Source organism: Delphinapterus leucas, chromosome 6 (assembly GCF_059928025.1).
Source record: "Delphinapterus leucas isolate spDelLeu-1000000601 "Yukka" chromosome 6, BTC_Dleu_Yukka2, whole genome shotgun sequence".
Lineage (NCBI taxonomy): Eukaryota > Metazoa > Chordata > Mammalia > Artiodactyla > Monodontidae > Delphinapterus > Delphinapterus leucas.
In genome coordinates this window covers 60,438,001-60,456,654 of record NC_143134.1, presented here as the reverse complement: position 1 = coordinate 60,456,654, position 18,654 = coordinate 60,438,001, and the positions used below count along the sequence as shown (strand labels likewise).

The following is an 18,654-nucleotide window of genomic DNA, read 5'->3' as shown; positions in this document are numbered from 1 at the left end:
CTCTGGTTACCATTGAAAATGAAAAGTAACTGATAGTGAGATTACTCACATCTTTTCTAGCCGTTTATATAATGATATAATAAAAAGATATAATGAAAAGATTGTTCTTTTAGAGTCCCCATTCTAATTAATAATTACACCAAAGGTTTTAAACTGCCTGAATCACTTAAGATGAAGTTCTATATGAACATATTTTTATATACACTAAACTTTGTTTTGTTTCCAAAATAAGGCAGTAGTGATTCTTTCAGAATCTTTATTTTGGACCCTAGCTTACCTGTTTGAAGGTTTAGAAGTATAGTAAGTGGTGTATTTTGTGTTACAGCAGCTAGGCATGGCATTATAGTACGTTATATCCTTTTACCTCTGCAACCACATGGGAAGAACGTATTGGCTTTACTCAGATTTTACACGGGGAAACAGAGGGTCAGGAGATTCAGTTGAGTAGTCTGAGAAGAAATAGCATAGCCAGTCTTAGAAGGGTGTCTCATGCCAGTGCCAGGTGTCTGTAAGTGGGGGAATGAAGAAAAATAAGAAAGAAAAATCGAAGCTTCGAGGGAGAGAAATTAGGCTATCTTAGGGTGATATTATTTTAATGCCTGAAACTTGTATATCTTTTATAGTTCATAAACTGCTTTTGATTCTCACCACAATCCTATAAGATAGCATAGCATGGCAGGTACTGTACAGGTGAGGAAACTGAGGTCTGAGGAGTAAGTGTAGGAAAAAGACATAGGTCTTCTGACTCTCACCCAGGGGTCTAATTCTAAGCAAATGGTGAAGGACGAGTCTAACAGAGTGGTTCTTAGCGCTGGTTGCACATCTGAATCTCCCGAGGGGGTTGGGAAAATATTGGTGCCTGAGCCACATCATCAGAGATTCTCACTTAATGGATCTGAGGTGAGACTTGGTCTGTGGTATTTTTATAATTCTGTTATAAGGTCAGGATTAAGAGACCACCCCTCTGATGGAAAGTCTGGTAGTCTGAAAGTTGAAACCTGAGGGTTCTATGGTACTTTGGGCAAGATTGCTTGAATAAGAATAGATATTCACATTCTGCCTGCCTAAGAGTTACTGAAAATATACAGCGGGAATTTTTATAAAAGCCCATTGAAAGTACAAAAAAGGACAGAACAACATAGCTCCATGATCATTGTCATTAACACTGGGGAAACATCAAAGATGTGGCTTTGTTTCGTTTTTAGTTCTGGTATCCAAAATAACTATCACTGCCGTGTATGCATATAATAAAATAATATTAAAGTTTATTTCATTTCTAATTGGGTTCCTTTCATGAATCTCAAGACAATATACAAATTTAAATCAAACCTAGTGATTAAAACTACAAAAGGATAAAATTGAAAATAGCAGCAAGGATTGTGTCTTTATATCTTTATCCCTGGTAACCAACATAATACTTCCCACATAGGAGGTTCCTGTTAAATAATAAATTAATGAACTGAACATATTCTATGAAGTTGCATGACGTTATTGTAAAACATATTAGTGTGATTTTATGACACACAAATGTGGAATTAATACTTAGAGCAATTTTATAATTGTTAATACTGTACTTTCTCTCAATACCATCTGTTTTCTTTCAGGACCTATATAAATCAGCCTTCTTTTATTTTGAAGGAATATTTTACAATGATAAAAGATACCCTGAATGCAGAGATTTGAGCAGGTATAACTTTCCAAAAATCCTAAAGTCTTTCCTGTTTCTCGTTGTCAAAATAGGGTTATCACCACAAATTCTATTGTTGGTCTCTTAAGAATCTTTGCCAAGGAATTATTTTGTTAGATTGTTTTTTGTTTGTTTTGGGGTTAAAAAGTATCTCTGAATTTTTAAAATATTTTCAAAGTTATCTGGTTGGCCTAGGTTATAGTAAGTTAATCACATTTTTACCCCAAGAAGAAAATTTTCTTACCAAAGACATACATAGACCACTTCAAGATCTTTGCCAGCTATCTAGAATTATTTTTTAAATGTATTATCTGCTGTTTCAGAAATTATAGTAAACCTTGTGTTGAGCCTTAGATACATCTGAAAAAAAAGATTAAATCCCACTTAAACACTTTATTAATCTCTGTTCTTCATGTTTAGTTGATAGTAAATTAATCTTTCACTATTTTTTCTTCTTGTCCAGTGTATACTGTTTGGAGTGGATATGTGTATATAAGGTTGCTTATGTACATAACATGAAAAATCTATGTCTGATATCATGTTATCTACATAAAAGTATTACCATACTTCTATTATTGGTATCCTGGCAAATAGAGTATATATGTATATTTTTTCTGAGTGTTTATGTAAACTCTTCCATTATAGCCATCTGTATCTATATTCTAATGCAGCAGTTCTCAGACTTGGTCTCCGTACTCCTTTATACTGTAAATAATTGACTCCAAAGAGCTTTTGTTTATGTGGGTTATAGCTGTAAGTATTCACTGTATTAGAAATTGAAACTAAGAAATACTTTATTAACTAATTTAAATTGTCCAGTTATAGTTACCATTAATAACAATTTTGTGAAAAATAACTTTTCCAGAACAAAATAAAATAGTGAGAAGAGTGACGTTACACATTTTCCATTCAATCTGAAGTGATAACACACATCACATAGCCTCCAGAAAACTGGCGTTTATGAGAGAATAAGAATTGAAAAGAGTTTTAAGATTACCATAAAGATAATTTTGACCTCACAAACCTCTGTGGGAGTCTCAGGACCTTACTTTGAGAACTGCTGCTCTAATGGATACAGAAAAATTCAGAGTTTCTTCCTACTTGCAACATGTATCATCCACTCTGGTTTTCATTTCAAGTTGGTAGCTGTCCAGTTAATTCGGTGAGCTGGCTTTTGTGAAATATGCAGTTGCAAACCGCTTGGAGCAGTGATACATCCTTGCCGTTTTCCTCCTCAGAACCATCATTGAGTGGTCAGAGTCCCATGATAGAGGGTATGGAAAGTTTCAGACTGCTAAGATGGAAGATTTCACCTTCAATGACTTGTGTATTAAACTGGGTTTTCCTTACTTATACTGTCACCAGGGAGACTGTGAACACATTGTTGTCATTACTGACATAAGGTAAGTGGTAGAACTCAGAACATTTTGTTATTTGTCTTGTTTTCCTTTTCTTTATTTCACAGTATAAAAGCACAGGTAGTTTTGTTTGTTTGAAATAAGAGGAATAAAAGTAATCACTGCAGCTTCGTTCAGGAGCAGCGAAAATAACTGCTTGCTATGCAGTGACCAACTCTGCATCCATTTGCGTCTTCTATTGTTTGTCTTTTGGAAAATCTGTAATAATTACTTTAGTGACTAACCAGTGTGAGCCATTTGTAATGGTAGAATATGCCAAAAATAAAGAAAAATAACTGAAGCTTCTCCTTTGCCCGAGGACAGTGTATGACTTCTGTGAGTCTCCATGGGCTCCTTCCTCCATTAAAAAATATTAAAAAATTATATTTTATGACAGTGCTGGTATAAAGACAAACAATACAAGCTGGATATTTATTATAAAAAAAGAAATACTTTACTGTTTATTAAAGGGTTAAAAATCTGTAAGTAAAAGTAAGTATCTTTGTATATTGGACAGCTATTATTCAGGTAATAGCCATCCACTTTGTATATCAGATAGGCCCTTTGCTTTGCAAATCTGCAGCTATATTTCTAGGTTTCTTCTCTTTGCCAAAATTTGAAGGAGGTAAAAGGTAACTGGGGAAAGAGAAGAGTAATTCTAATATTTGACAAATATGAAGGTTTAATGCTTTGATAAAGATTTAGAGTGGTCAGGAATGAAATAGTCTAAAATGAGATTTAGGGATTAGTTATAAATTTTGTATAGCTGGTACCTCTAATGAATAAGGCTATTCATTTCCTTATTTAGGAACTCCCAATTTATGAAGGACCATTATATAGGAATAAGCCCTGCTCTATCCTTGGCTTGATTTCTTCTGAGAGACAATTCAGATTTTTTTATGGAGCAATGATATACTCATTCTGATGGTTTTAGAAAGTCCCTGCTTCCACTTTTTTGGAGTTTTAGTGACTGGTCTCTAAAAATTTACCTCCCATGCCCTCATTCTCAGGAAGCTACCAGAAGTACTTTACACAAAGAGTAAACCTTGAAAAAAGAAAACATGGAATGCAAAGCAGAATAGATAAGACATAAAAGGAACTCTCAGAATGATGGGAAAGCAAACTCCCAGAATGATGGCTGTAGAACAGACCTAGAGAACAGCTTAGTCCAGAGATTGGAGCAGGACAGGGGACAAAGGAAGCATGTCCTGAGACTGCTAGACCTCCCGTTGGTGTGTAGCCCATTTGGAAAGCATGTTTACCATTCTGTCAGCAAATAAGGAACTGAATTAGTGACAGGTACACTGAAACCTAAGCAAATGCCAATGAGAGAATTAGTAGCTAGAAAACAAAAGTGTTACACAGTAAAATGAACCTATAGTCAATTCTGTGGCTTAGGGGGATGTTTAATTCATTTGTCATAATTTAAACATTAAATATCTAGTTAACCAAAGTTTCATAGTTCTGCAGAGGGATGTTGAGCTAAATTAAAAAGAGGCAGTTAAAAGAATGGAAAACAGTTGCCTCTAGGGAAGAATTAATGAAGCAAGAGCCAGGAGAGCTCATAAACCTCATAGATTTATATGACTTAAAATTATATGGGTTTACTTCTTCGATAAAGTGTTCTTTAAGTTTTTATAAAATGTTCTTGCTCTTCACTCAAATGAGGGGGAGTGTGCTTCAGTATAAGCATAAGATGGAAGACAGTCGACTTTTTTCTGGTGATCTGAGTTTCCTTACATTTCTTACAGTGTAGGCATATTGCTGTAGTGTCATTCCTTAAATTCAAGGCAACTTGGAAAAACAATTTACACTTGTTAAGCATGTGCACTGTAGGACTTTCCTAAGGAGTTTTTTAATGTAACTGACTGCAGGTAATTTTTGTCTTACAGGAGGATTTAATCATTCAGTGCCATTCCATAGTTTAATAGTTGGTAAACTATTAAAAGTTTATTAATCATTTTCTGATGGTGAAGTTAATGTATTGCTACCCTTTCTTACTAAAAAAAAAAAATCAAATTTTATAATTATCAGGGGCCTTTAAAATACTGTTGTGCATTCCATTCATTTTTCAGATGAAGAATCTGGGGTCCAGCATGGTTAATGGATTTATCCAAACCCACTAAGCTGATTAGTGGCATAGTGAGAACTGACTCCCACTTAAAATTTCTGAATTCTGACACCTAAAACTAAAGTCCTACCAATTCACATTATAACAAAAATTTCTGAATTCTGACACCTAAAACTAAAGTCCTACCAATTCACATTATAACAGAAGCCAGATTTGGATTTTAATGAGAGCTCTTTTAGCAAAAAAAGAGCCATGTTTGTAACACAAAACCACTTAATCTAGGTAAAATAGTACTGAGTACACTTGCTCAGACTGTGTACTACGTGTTGAGCAAAGCAAGGATTCTCTGAAGGAATACATTCAAGAAATGCTGCCTACCGTATTTCCGTCTTAAGAGTCACAGTGCACATGGCCAAAAAGGGATTTGGGCAGTTTCACAGGAAAGAAAACATTGTTTAATCCCAAATGCTGTTTTGGAGAAAGTGTTTTGTGGAACACAATAAATTGAAAAATATACCTACTGTGTTGTTAATTTTGAGGTAAGGATATATTTCATTACGGATCACAAAAATTTGCACTACAGTGTCATTTATTTTTTCATGTACAAAAGGCTTGTGCATCATAATGACTGCCTGGATAGGACACTCTATCCCCTTCTTATCAAGAAGCATTGGCTGTGGACCAGAAAATGTTTTGTTTGTAAAATGTACACAGCTAGGTAAGTGATTCTGATTTTTCCTTGGAAAGTATTGGTTTTTAACAGTCAAGTACTTTAGATTTTTGGTATTTCAGTTTTTTTCTGTTTTGATTTGAGGATTTACACTCCGGAATATAAATAATATAAAGGGTTTTCTCTAGTAGGAAAGCAGTACAAACAGTAGTACAAATCAGTTTAGTAGGTTAGAGCCATGTTTTAGACAATAAGGAATTATGTATAATGGAAGTCTAGGGATTAGGTCAAACTTTAGTTTGGTTGATAATTTATGCTGGATGATGTATGTCATCAGGGAGCCATATTCTTTCTGCCTCTTGTCAGCAGTTTACAAAGTTGGCTTCATCCACAGCTTCTCAATAAAAATAACACTGCATCTCATTTTTAATGACGTCAAAATATGGTTGCATAAAATTTTGTGGTTTTGCATGTTTAGATTTTATTTAACTGTGGCTCAGAGTCAAAAGCCATTTAGACGAAAAGGGAAGAATTTAGTGTCATAAGTTTGTTTTGGGTTCCCCACCACAATATGTTTTTTTTTTTTAAACATCTTTATTGGAGTATAATTGCTTTACAGTGGTGTGTTAGTTTCTGCTGTATAACAAACTGAATCAGCTATATGTATATACATCCCCATATCTCCTCCCTCTTGCGTCTCCCTCCCACCCTCCCTATCCCACCCCTCTAGGTGGTCACAAAGCACTGAGCTGGTCTCCCTGGGCTATGCAGCTGCTTCCCACTAGCTATCTATTTTACATTTGTTAGTGTATATATATGTCCAGGCCACTCTCTTAACTTCGTCCCAGCTTACCCTTCCCCCTCCCCGTGTCCTCAAGTCCATTCTCTATGTCTGCGTCTTTATTCCTGTCCTGCCCCTAGGTTCTTCAGAACCTTTTTTTTTTTTTTTAGATTCCATATATATGTGTTAGCATACAGTATTTTTCCCTTTTTGACTTAGTTCACTCTGTATGTCAGACTCTAGGTCCATTCACCTCACTACAAATAATTCAGTTTTGTTTCTTTTTATGGCTGAGCAATATTCCATGTATATATGTGCCACATCTTCTTTATCCGTTCATCTGTCAATGGACACTTAGGCTGCTTCCATGTCCTGGCTGTTGTAAATAGAGCTGCAGTGAACATTGTGGTACATGATGCTTTTTGAATTACGGTTTTCTCAGGGTCTGTGCCCAGTAGTGGGATTGCTTGGTCGTATGTAGTTCTGTTTTTAGTTTTTTAAGGAACCTCCATAGTGTGTGTTCTCCATAGTGGCTGAATCAATTTACATTCCCACCAACAGTGCAAGAGGGTTCCCTTTTCTCCACACCCCCTCCAGCATTTATTGTCTATAAATTTTTTGGTGATGGCCATTCTGACCGATGTGAGGTGATACCTCATTGTAGTTTTTTTTTTTTTTTTTTTTTTTTTCCTGCGGTACGCGGGCCTCTCACTCTTGTGGCCTCTCCCTTTGCGGAGCACAGGCTCCGGACGCGCAGGCTCAGCGGCCATGGCTCACGGGCCCAGCCGCTCCGCGGCATGTGGGATCTTCCCGGACCGGGGCACGAGCCCGCGTCCCCTGCATCGGCAGGCGGACTCGCAACCACTGCGCCACCAGGGAAGCCCCTCATTGTAGTTTTGATTTGCAATTCTCTAGTGATTAGTGATGTTGAGCATCCTTTCATGTGTTTGTTGGCTATCTGTATACCTTCTTTGGAGAAATGTCTATTTAGGTCTTCTGCCCACTTTTGGATTGGGTTTTTTTTTTTTTTTTTTTTTTTTGATATTGAGCTGCATGAGCTGCTTGTAAATTTTGGAGATTAATCCTTTGTCAGTTGCTTCATTTGCAAATATTTTCTCCCATTCTGAGGGTTGTCTTTTCGTCTTGTTTATGGTTTCCTTTGCTGTGCAAAAGCTTTGAAGTTTCATTAGGTCCCATTTGTTTATTTTTGTTTTCATTTCCATTTCTCTAGGAGGTGGGTCAAAAAGAATCTTGCTGTGATTTATGTCATAGAATGTTCTGCCTTTGTTTTCCTCTAAGAGTTTGATAGTGTCTGGCCTTACATTTAGGTCTTTAATCCATTTTGAGTTTTATTTTTGTGTATGGTGTTAGGGAGTGTTCTAATTTCATTCTTTCACGTGTAGCTGTCCAGTTTTCCCAGCACCACTTATTGAAGAGGCTGTCTTTTCTCCATTTTATGTTCTTGCCTCCTTTATCAAAAATAAGGTGACCATATGTGCATGGGTTTATCTCTGGGCTTTCTATTCTTTTCCATTGATTTATATTTCTGTTTTTGTGCCAGTACCATACTGTCTTGATTACTGTAGCTTTGTAGTATAGTCTGAAGTCTGGGAGCCTGATTCCTCCAGCTCCGTTTTTCTTTCTCAAGATTGCTTTGGCTGTTCGGGGTCTTGTGTTCCCATGCAAATTGTGAAATCTTTTGTTCTAGTTCTGTGAAAAATGCCATTGGTAGTTTGATAGGGATTGCATTGAATCTGTAGATTGCTTTGGGTAGTATAATCATTTTCACAATGTTGATTCTTCCAGTCCAAGAACATAGTATATTGCTCCATCTGTTTGTATCATCTTTAATTTCTTTCATCATTGTCTTATAGTTTTCTGCATACAGGTCTTCTGTCTCCTTAGGTAGGTTTATTCCTAGGTATTTTATTCTTCTTGTTGCAGTGGTAAATGAGAGTGTTTCCTTAACTTCTCTTTCAGATTTTTCATCATTAGTGTAAAGGAATGCAAGAGATTTCTGTGCATTAATTTTGTATCCTGCAACTTTACTGAATTCATTGATTAGCTCTAGTAGTTTTCTGGTAGCATCTTTAGGATTCTCTATGTATAGTATCATGTCATCTGCAAACAGTGACAGCTTTACTTCTTTTCCAATTTGGATTCCTTTTATTTCTTTTTCTTCTCTGATTGCTGTGGCTAAAACTTGCAAAACTATGTTGAATAACAGTGGTGAGAGTGGGCAACCTTGTCTTGTTCCTGATTTTAGTGGAAATGGTTTCAGTTTTTCACCATTGAGGAGGATGTTGGCTGTGGGTTTATCATATATGGCCTTCATTATGTTGAGGTAAGTTCCCTCTATGCCTACTTTCTGGAGGGTTTTTATTATAAATAGGTGTTGAATTTTGTTGAAAGCCTTTTCTGCATCTATTGATATGATCATATGGTTTTCATCCTTCAATTTGCTAATATGGTGTATCACATTGATTGATTTGCATATATTGACAGTATGCTTTTCTAAATGATCAATAGGAAAACATGACAGATCATTTATCAGATCGAAATGGAAATCAGGGGATGTCAAAACATTCCACGGGATGCAGAATTCAGATAGACTGAAAAATGTCATTTTCACTTAATGTGACATTTCAGGTCAAAAACCAAAATCTCATTTGAATAATGTTGCCCATATTCCCATTTGTATACACTCTGTAACATTTTAATCCTAAATTCTAGGTTAAAAACCTGGAGTTTTTACAATGAGTTAACACCAGTCAGAATGGCCATCATCAGAAAATCTACAGACAATAAATGCTGGAGAGGGTGTGGAGAAAAGGGAACCCTCTTGCACTCTTGTTGGGAATGTAAATTGATACAGCCACTATGGACAAGAGTATGGAGGTTCCTTAAAAAACTAAAAACAGAACTGCCATATGACCCAGCAATCCTTCTCTACTGGGCATATACCCTGAGAAAACCATAATTCAGAAAGAAACATGTACCACAGTGTTCATTGCAGCACTATTTACAATAGCCAGGACATGGAAGCAACCTAAGTGTCCATCGACAGATGAATGGATAAAGAAGATGTGGCACATATATACATGGAATATTACTCAGCCATAAAAAGAAACAAAACTGAATTATTTGTAGTGAGGTGAATGGACCTAGAGTCTGACATACAGAGTGAACTAAGTCAGAAAGAGAAAAACAAATACTGTATGCTAACACATATATATGGAATCTAAAAAAAAAAATGGTTCTGAAGAACCTAGGGGCAGGACAGGAATAAAGACGCAGACATAGAGAATGGACTTGAGGACACGGGGAGGGGGAAGGGTAAGCTGGGACAAAGTGAGAGAGTGGCATTGATTTGTACCAAATGTAAAATAGCTAGCTAGTGGGAAGCAGCTGCATAGCACAGGGAGATCAGCTGGGTGCTTTGTGACCACCTAGAGGGGTGGAATAGGGAGGGTGCGAGGGAGACCCAAGAGGGAGGGGATATGGGGATATATGTATATGTATAGCGGATTCACTTTGTTATTCAGCAGAAACTAACACACCATTGTAAAGCAATTATACTCCAATAAAGATGTTAAAAAAAATGAAAGCTGGAGTTTTCAAGTTAACCAGTACTAATTTACCAGTTAGAAAGATTAAGCAAAAAAAGTTTATCAAACCTGTAGTATATCTAATATTATGCATTTTCAAGATGGCCTATTAGAAGAAAACATTTGTGTTTATGTTAACAGTTATTTGAAGGATAGGTATGTCATGGCAAGTATGTTATGCTTTCAAGTATGGATTTACATTCTTTTCCACTTACCTTTAAGGAGAAGTCTTTCAGAATGTAGTTGTCCTTTTGCCTTGTAGGGTATTGGTAGCGATATGTCTTATGTATACATGTGTATACAAAATTATATAAAGGACTATATAAATAAGCAAAAATAAGGCAATAGTGGGAATGTTATGTATACATATTATTACAGGTCATAACTACTGCAGCATACTAAAGCATGAAAAAGTCGATTATAATAATATACTTCTTTTTTAACTACAGATGGGTGACGAACAATGACAGTTTTGCACCAGAGGACCCATGTTTCTTTTGTGATGTTTGCTTCCGAATGCTCCACTATGATTCAGAAGGCAACAAACTGGGGGAATTCCTCGCTTATCCTTATGTTGATCCTGGAACCTTTAGTTAATATCAAAATGTGTACCCTTTACTTCCAAGAAATGCCACGAGGAGCAGGATCTACCTGAGACCATCAGCTGAAGTTACCACCCCAGCAAAGAAAGTTCAAATCACAGGTCTTCTTATTAAACAACTTGAATGTATTTAAATGTTTTGAAATATATTAAATTATTTTAATATTCCAAAGCATAGTTTTTATTCAGTGCTTTTTTGCCCATTTTTGAGTTGTCTCATTGATTTGTAGGAGTGCTTTATGTATCCTGTGTACAAATCCTTTGTCTGTCAGATACAAGTATTCTGGTTTTCTCCCAGTCTGTAGTATGCCTATTCACTCTTTGTCCAGAGGGCTTTTTGCTCATCTGTCATTATACATCAAGTGATGGAAGTGTTTTGAAAATTCTTTGAAGAATGTGAGCGCTACACCTTGTACCATGAGGCTTCCAAGGTAAAGATCCTCCAAATATCTGTAATAAAAATGAGGGAGAAGTTAATAAAAGCAGCTTATTTAATAAATACAATATTAAGAGTAGCTATTGTGTAATTTAATCTTACACTGAGCGCTTTTGTAATGTTAGGTTTTGTTTTGGTAGAAACTAGGCACACTTAACACTTCAGAAAGACTCACTACACGAATAACGAATGTATAAAGATCTTGAGTATACACTCATACCTTACAGAAGTAACACTTAAACTGAAGCTTCCTTTCTTGACCAGAAGTTTTGGAATCACAAATGCTATTAGTTTAAAATGTATGTCAATTTAATATTTTCATGATTTAAAGGAATAGATTTTATCTAATATGACCAATGAATGGACATGGGAAATCAAGATCCCTTGGATTGCTAGCTGTGGATCATGATTCTTAGGCAATAATACACAGCATCCTGTATGCAAGAACACAATTGTTTTTCTATCCCAGCTCTTCATTCTTCTGATTATGATACTCTAGTTATCCTATTCTTATTCTGGGCCAAAGGGCAACTTTGATATATTCTGAGGTCTAGATCCATGAGAGAAAATTGTAGCTACCTATATTGAAATGTTTTCTGGCAATCTTTATTGGTGGAAAATTTAATTCTGTTTAATACTTTTAGGAATGCTGGACAAATATTAAACAGAATTAAACATTTTAAATGTGTTGCACTTAAATTTCGCGTTCTCTCTTCTAGGTTATATTTAAATTCGGCTGGATTCCGCTTTCCCTGGATGGCTAAGAACATTTACTATATAAATCAAAAACTGATGAAGTCTTATGTGTTTAAAAGGTTGACAGTGAAATGTTTTATGGACTTAAATGCCACGTAAATCAATTAAGTCGATTGGTTTGTAGAAGACGAGGACCTGTTTCTAGCGGTGGTCATATTCACCGATTCAATCAATACACCAGAAAATCAGCATAAGGAAATAAGAGGTCCCTCCATGGCTGGCTGGCTGTTATTGCCTACATGTTTACCTTCATGTTTCCAATGATGCTGAATTAGAACAGATTGAAAATCCTGCTGGAAAACCAAAGATTTATCTAATTCTTTAAAGTTCCACAGGTAAAAATGAATTTTTGCTTCCTTTATTTTTAAACTGCATTCCTTATAGGTTTTCCATTAGTATGCAAGGGACTGTTTACTTTTATTTTCATCATTTCATATCTCAAAACAGCAAATTCCAGAAAGTGGATTGTCATAAAGCAGCATTAATCCATGTGTCGTACCAATCAATTTATTTTACTGGCAAAGAAGGCTGTCAGTTAAAACATTACTGCTATTGAAATTCTTATTTTGTTCTTCTTTGAGATTATTCTTCTGCTGGTTCTTAAGGTTAACTTCACCAAAGTTACAGAGGCTCAGATACCTTTCTATTATCATTTCCTGGTGAGGTCTAAAGGCCTACCATACTATTCTCAGAACTTGCCAATGTATTGCATATCAGTTACACAGGTCTCCCACTATGTTGAGTTCAAAAGAAACCCCTAACTTGAAGTAGGCATATTTAAGATGTCTTGAATCAGGGATTTTGTAACTGTAAAATTCAGTTTTAAACACATGACAAACTACAGTCAACATTTTATCTAAAGCCAAATATGAAAATGTTATGAACTTATTAGTCAACGTCCTCTGTAGTTAGAAATGAATGAAATTTTGATATACTAGTGGATGGACAGGCACAAAATGATTACCTAGAAAAGCAATACCTATTTTAGGCTTCAGTATCCTTTAAGGATAATTTGAGCTTTCTCCCAATCAAATTTCAGTGTCTCTGTCATCTCTGAGGTTGGAAAATTACACGGCATAAATACGTGAACACATTTTTGGACTATATAGCAGCTTCTCCATTTCTTAATATGTAATTATGGGTTTGCTATTTCCAATAGATCCTTTCTCTGGATAAGTTGTATTAGTGAAGCCCTCACAGAGCCCTGTAAAAGCCTTTGCTCTTGTACAGGATTAGATGGCAGACCTGATCTTGACCTGACGTCTTTAACCAGGTAAGTGTGTATGGGTACGCTACAATCAATTTATCAGCAAAAACTGGATAAAATCTGTCATCCTACTATTTGAAATCATTCCAGTCAAGCTGTTTGAGGTTCTCCAATTTAGATGATACAGCTGAAATTTCTCTAGAGCAGCTGAGAAAACATGCAACAACTGATTCTGCCAAGTCATGTGTAACTTACTCTTTTAAATGTTATCTGATGGTTAAGAAAAAAAAAAATCACAAAAGAGATGTTGCTTATATATTAAAAAAAATACGTTTGGGTTGGGGCTAGCTATCTCATTTAAAGTATCTCTTACTGGCTTGTTCAGCTATGTAGTTTTGGTCAAATACAAATTTAAATTGAGCCGGTGCTCCCGAAAATTGATACCTGTTTATATGACTTTTTCTTAAGAGTTCTGAGAATAGTAGTTATCTGTGAATCAACCTATGACAAAAAAATTTTTTCTTGAAATGAGGGTGAAGAGAAGGCAACAGTGTTTTAACGCTACATGAATCAACTGGCTACATACAGCAAGGTCAGCCCATAAAAGCAGACATAAATAATCAGAATGCTACTATATTTCTCTCCAGCATTTGAATAGTTTGTGGTTTCTTGGTAAAACTATATAGATCCGTTGGGTCACCGAAAAAAAAGGAAGGGTAAACCAAAAGATAACATTTCCTTTATTTTTAGCATTTTGAGCTTATGTTTTAGTAACCCTGTGTCCCCAAATAATACAGTTTCTATGACCAAGTATACTCTCTTGGAAACAAATCCAGAATTCCAGCACAGTTTTATAAATGGCAAAGAAGTAATATACTAGTAGACTTTGATAGAAAAATTCTTTAATCAAAACAAGTTTACATGTTGACACTTATGGCTTAACTAGAATAAATCTGTCCAAATTTAAATTGTATTAAGGACCAAACAGATATAATAGCAAGAGTTCCCTCAGAACAGTGGGTCCTAGTTCCACTGTAAGACCTCTCAAAAGCAAAACCCCCAATTACTGAAATGTTTCAAACTTTTCATCTGTAGATGAAAACAATTACCTGAGAGGTCAAAGCATAAGATGCATGTCACATGCAAACACTGGTAATTAAGCCTTTTCCCCATATTCAGTTTCTAAACATGAGAAGTGTCTTTTAAGCTACTGCAAACCACCAACTGACCTAGTATTCAAAATACCTTAGAAATGCTAAGTTACCCTTAAATTTTGTATTAACCTTGGTTCACCCTGATTTAGTCCATATCCACGAATATACAGACAACTCCTTTACTTTTGTCTACTGTGTTTCCACTTTTTGCAATCCTGTCACATGTATGACATAGAAATAAAACTTCCCTTCTGGTATAGCCATGTTTTCAAATGGGTTAGTTTCCTTATATAGTATTTACTTTTTATTTACTGCAAAAGTATTATGGATTGCATTTTTTCCAATTAAAAAAATACTTAGTGACTTCTTTAATGTGTGACTTTTAAAAAAATTCAGAAACTCGAGACATTTCTCAAAAATAAACTTTTATCATTTAGTTTTCAGTTTCAGCTACTAGTGCCTGTAAAGGATCGTAAATGGTTGAACCCTAAAGCCAGATTCATTCCTATATATACTCCTGCACGCTGCAGGAATCTCATGTGACTTCACTGAATTCCCAGCCACAAAACTAAATTACCTTCAAAAGTTAACATGAGTTTTGTACCCCGTAGAACAGTTCAGCGTCAGTTGGATATCTAGTTGTCATACAAAAAGGCATACAGACCACACATTGTTACAAAGCAGCAGGATAATGTAGCACAATGTAGACTGCGATTAAAATTAACTTTTGATAAAAGGGAGGGAGTGAATACTTGTATAGAAGTAACATTTTATCTACTGTAAAAATGATTAACTTCTACAAAACCCACAAACAATGAAAAGACAGTCTGGTAAATCCAAGATTTGTAAAAACTATGCACAAAACCCACAGTATTTGGGAAAAGAGGAAAGGTTTATACAAGTAGCAGTTTTAAAAATGTAACCTTTTTCTACTATCAGTTACATACACACACTAATTGAAAATATACTACAACCAATGTCTGGAAAAGCAGTTTAACATTTCCTAAAATGGACTTTCCCTCACATTTACTGTATAATGTAGCTGTTAATACTGCACAAGTACAATCAGCAATGTTTAGTCAACTTTTAAACAAAGATAAGGAGTTTTCTCCCTCAAAACAAGTTTTAAACATCAAAACCTATGCTTATAAAAATTTAAAACTTTCAGCAGTCTAAATATTTCGAATGAAAACCATTACAAACTTCTCAAATGTTCTTTATATTCCAGGTATGTCAACCTAGTTATCTAGTGTAGAATCCTTCAGAGATATTTCAGTCTCTCTCTCTTCACTGGATGGCCTAAAGAAAAGGGGGAAAGAAAGGTGTGACAACTGGGGTTAGGATTTTTTTCCTCAGGAGGAAAAAAGATATTAAATCTGTGCATTTGTTTTGAAAATCACCGAAAGAATTTTTTCCGTGACTTATTGTTAATTGTTATCTTCTGTCCAAAATTTTATTTTACCATGTTGTGTCTTCTTCACAAAGTAATATGCACATCAAGCAAAATAACTCAGGGAAGCATCATGGCCCAGGCCCTTTCCCACCATTTCCAGCTTTAAAATGAATTCTCTTTAAAGAACATGAAAGTGTTATATCTGTGATACCAACATATTATACATCTTAAGAAGAGAGGGTAATATACACACGGACAAGATTCCCCTGAATTTCAGAATTAAAGGATGCTTGATTCCAAGTCCGTAAAGTGTACGGTGGACAAGCCAAGATTTGGATAACTACGGTTACATACCTAGTTATTTTAGAGTGGGTATGATAATACAACACAGCCTATGATTCTAGATCTAATTTCTGTATCCTGTCAAAATTCAAGAAGTATGGACGTGGGTCATTATTAAAGGTGCTATCTCAGTGGAAGAAGTCCAAGGAATAGTTATTTTTTTTTAACAGGAGTCCTGCCTTGCTCTATTCCCTTGAATACAGTGGCATGTTAGTTTCAAGCGAAGTTTCTTTACGGCTTGGCCATTTTAATTCGCGTCTTGAATCCTGAATTCAGGAAGTGAGTGATGAAAATAAATCCCTTACACAAATAACCTTGGAACAGCAATGTGATTTAAAAATTAAAACATACATCACAACCCACTAAAACATGTCCTCACTTTTTCTTACTGCTGGCCTCGTGGTTGTCTTTGCTTTCTTCATTGCTGTCTCCATTATGTTGTGGTTGATTATTGTCTTGAGCATCCGATCCTCCATTTAGAGTCTTTGAACCTTTATAAAGATTTCAATGGAAAAACTGTTAGACCCAAAATCAAAAATAAAACATAGTCCCAAAGTTTCTACTACTGTATTTTATTTGAAATTACACTGTAATCCTTTGGGTAGACAAGGCACGATAAGAAATGGGGTTATGACATATATCTATCCATATAAGAAGTAGGTTACTAATCTGATTATTCCATTTGTTACTGTTATCAGGAACACGAAAGGGTGGTACAACTCTGGAGCATTATGATTTATTCTAGTTCTTAGAAAAAGCAGTGTGAATCACAGTAAGATTTTGTATTTAACAACAAAATGTGGCAAAGTAGTTAATTAACATGATTTCGTCTCTTATGACAAAATGATGAGGGCTTCCCGGTAAATATTATTTCACTAACAAATCTCTAAGGAGACCTGTATCATTCCCTAATAAGTGAGTAACAAACTTCAGCTCCTTTGGAACATTTTCTCTACATGAAGCAGCTGCTGCTAAGATGTTTCAGCATGTGGAATTGGGGAAGCTGCTAATTTTGGGGAAAGTGGCTAATGGTACAGGCAGACCTCGATTTATTGCGCTTCACTTTGCTGTGCTTCGTAGATACTGCATTTTTTTTTTTTTTTTTTACAAATTCAACGTTTGTGGTAATCCTGCATCAAGCATGTTTATCAGCACCATTTTCCCAACAGCATTTGATCACTCCACTTCTCTGTGTCACATTTTGGTAATTCTCACAGTATTTCAAACTTTTTGACTCTTGTTATATTTGTTATAGTGATCTGTGGTCAAGTGATATTTGATGTTACTACTATGACTCACTGAAGGCTCAGATTTGTTAACATTTTCTTAGCAACGAAGTATTTTATTAAGGTATGTACATTGTTTTTTTAGACATAATCCTACTGCACACTTAACAGATTACAGTATAGGGTAAAAAACTTTAATACACCCTGGGAAACCAAAAAACTCATGTGACTCACTTTATTACAGTAGTCTGGAACCAAACCTGTGGGGTATGCCTGTAACTATGGATTCTGTTTTAAGCGTCTGTCATATATACATCCTAAAATATTTATGATTGAAATAGTGGATCTGGAATTTGCTTCAAAATAATCTTCAGGGGTGTCACAGAGAAACTTGATGGGGATATAAAAAAGCAATGCTCATGTATTGATAATTGCAGAAGCTGAGTGATGGGGACATGGGAAGTTCATTTCCCTCGACTATCTGTGTAGGTTAGAAATGTTTCCTACTTTAAATGGAAAAAGAACAGCAACCACTACTACTACTAATTTAAACTTGATGAAAAGGAAACCCAGAAGCTAAGGCTGATCATGTTCTGCTAAGCGCTTTATGAGACTTTCTCATCATTCAATATAGATAAGGTATTAACAGGATTAAATATTGAAGCCATTTTTTAAAGGTAGTTCCAGTGAACAGTTACCACATACCTGTTTGTTCCTTTTCTAGCTTTTTGTTTGGCCCTTTCTTCCCTTGATCTTTGGTTTTATTTGCTTCCTCATGCTGTCTTTGTTCGGCAAGAGATTTATTCAGCACTTGTGTGATCACAGAATCTCCTTCACCAACCAAAAACATGTTCTTAAACTTGTTATACAACATTGTAGACTTTTCCATGATAACCTGACTAACTTTGAATCGCCGTATCTGAGAAAACAAAACATATAATTTTCTTAATTTTTTAAATGTTACTTAATGAAGTGGTGATAATGAGGAAATTTTAAAACTCCACATGACTCAAGATCACTTACTTTTTTCAGTGTTGTAATCATCTCTGTGTGTTTTTGAGCTTGCTGCATTGTGACCTGAAGTGAAGCAAGTTCATCCAAGGCCTCAATACATCTGTTCACATCCTTCATGACAAAACAGTAATTTCGTAACTGTTAATTACCACAACCCATATAATCTATTTCTAGAGATTACTTTTAAAATCTCAAATAACAAGGCAGTACAAAATAACCAGTAATAGTCTGTTATCTCAAATTTACACACTTATAAAATCATGTGAGAAAATAAAATATGAAGCTATAAAAGCAGCACTGTATTTTTAAAT

The 18,654-nt window shown here is 35.4% G+C and overlaps 2 protein-coding genes across 5 annotated transcripts in view; one reads left to right on the top strand and one right to left on the bottom strand.

Annotated features, from left to right (window-relative positions):
* Positions 1 to 18,641, top strand: part of SNAPC3 (small nuclear RNA activating complex polypeptide 3) — a 51,780-nt gene extending 33,139 nt beyond the window's left edge. For 2 of the 3 annotated variants that reach the window (XM_022573770.2, XM_022573771.3), the window contains exons 6-9: positions 1,605 to 1,687; positions 2,926 to 3,090; positions 5,766 to 5,873; positions 10,664 to 18,641. In XM_022573770.2, the coding sequence (XP_022429478.1) occupies positions 1,605 to 1,687; positions 2,926 to 3,090; positions 5,766 to 5,873; positions 10,664 to 10,811 (504 nt within the window). In that variant the 3' untranslated portion in view covers positions 10,812 to 18,641. The remainder of the gene's footprint in view (positions 1 to 1,604; positions 1,688 to 2,925; positions 3,091 to 5,765; positions 5,874 to 10,663) is intronic. The other variant, XM_089913207.1, reaches the window with a different exon arrangement.
* Positions 10,921 to 18,654, bottom strand: part of PSIP1 (PC4 and SRSF1 interacting protein 1) — a 41,012-nt gene continuing 33,278 nt past the window's right edge. The window contains exons 12-15 of one of the 2 annotated variants that reach the window (XM_022573762.2): positions 18,353 to 18,454; positions 18,035 to 18,248; positions 16,483 to 16,594; positions 10,921 to 11,265 (exon numbers count right to left, since the gene is read on the bottom strand). In XM_022573762.2, the coding sequence (XP_022429470.1) occupies positions 11,157 to 11,265; positions 16,483 to 16,594; positions 18,035 to 18,248; positions 18,353 to 18,454 (537 nt within the window). In that variant the 3' untranslated portion in view covers positions 10,921 to 11,156. Of the gene's footprint in view, positions 11,266 to 14,099; positions 15,668 to 16,482; positions 16,595 to 18,034; positions 18,249 to 18,352; positions 18,455 to 18,654 lie in introns of those variants that run through there. The other variant, XM_022573764.3, reaches the window with a different exon arrangement.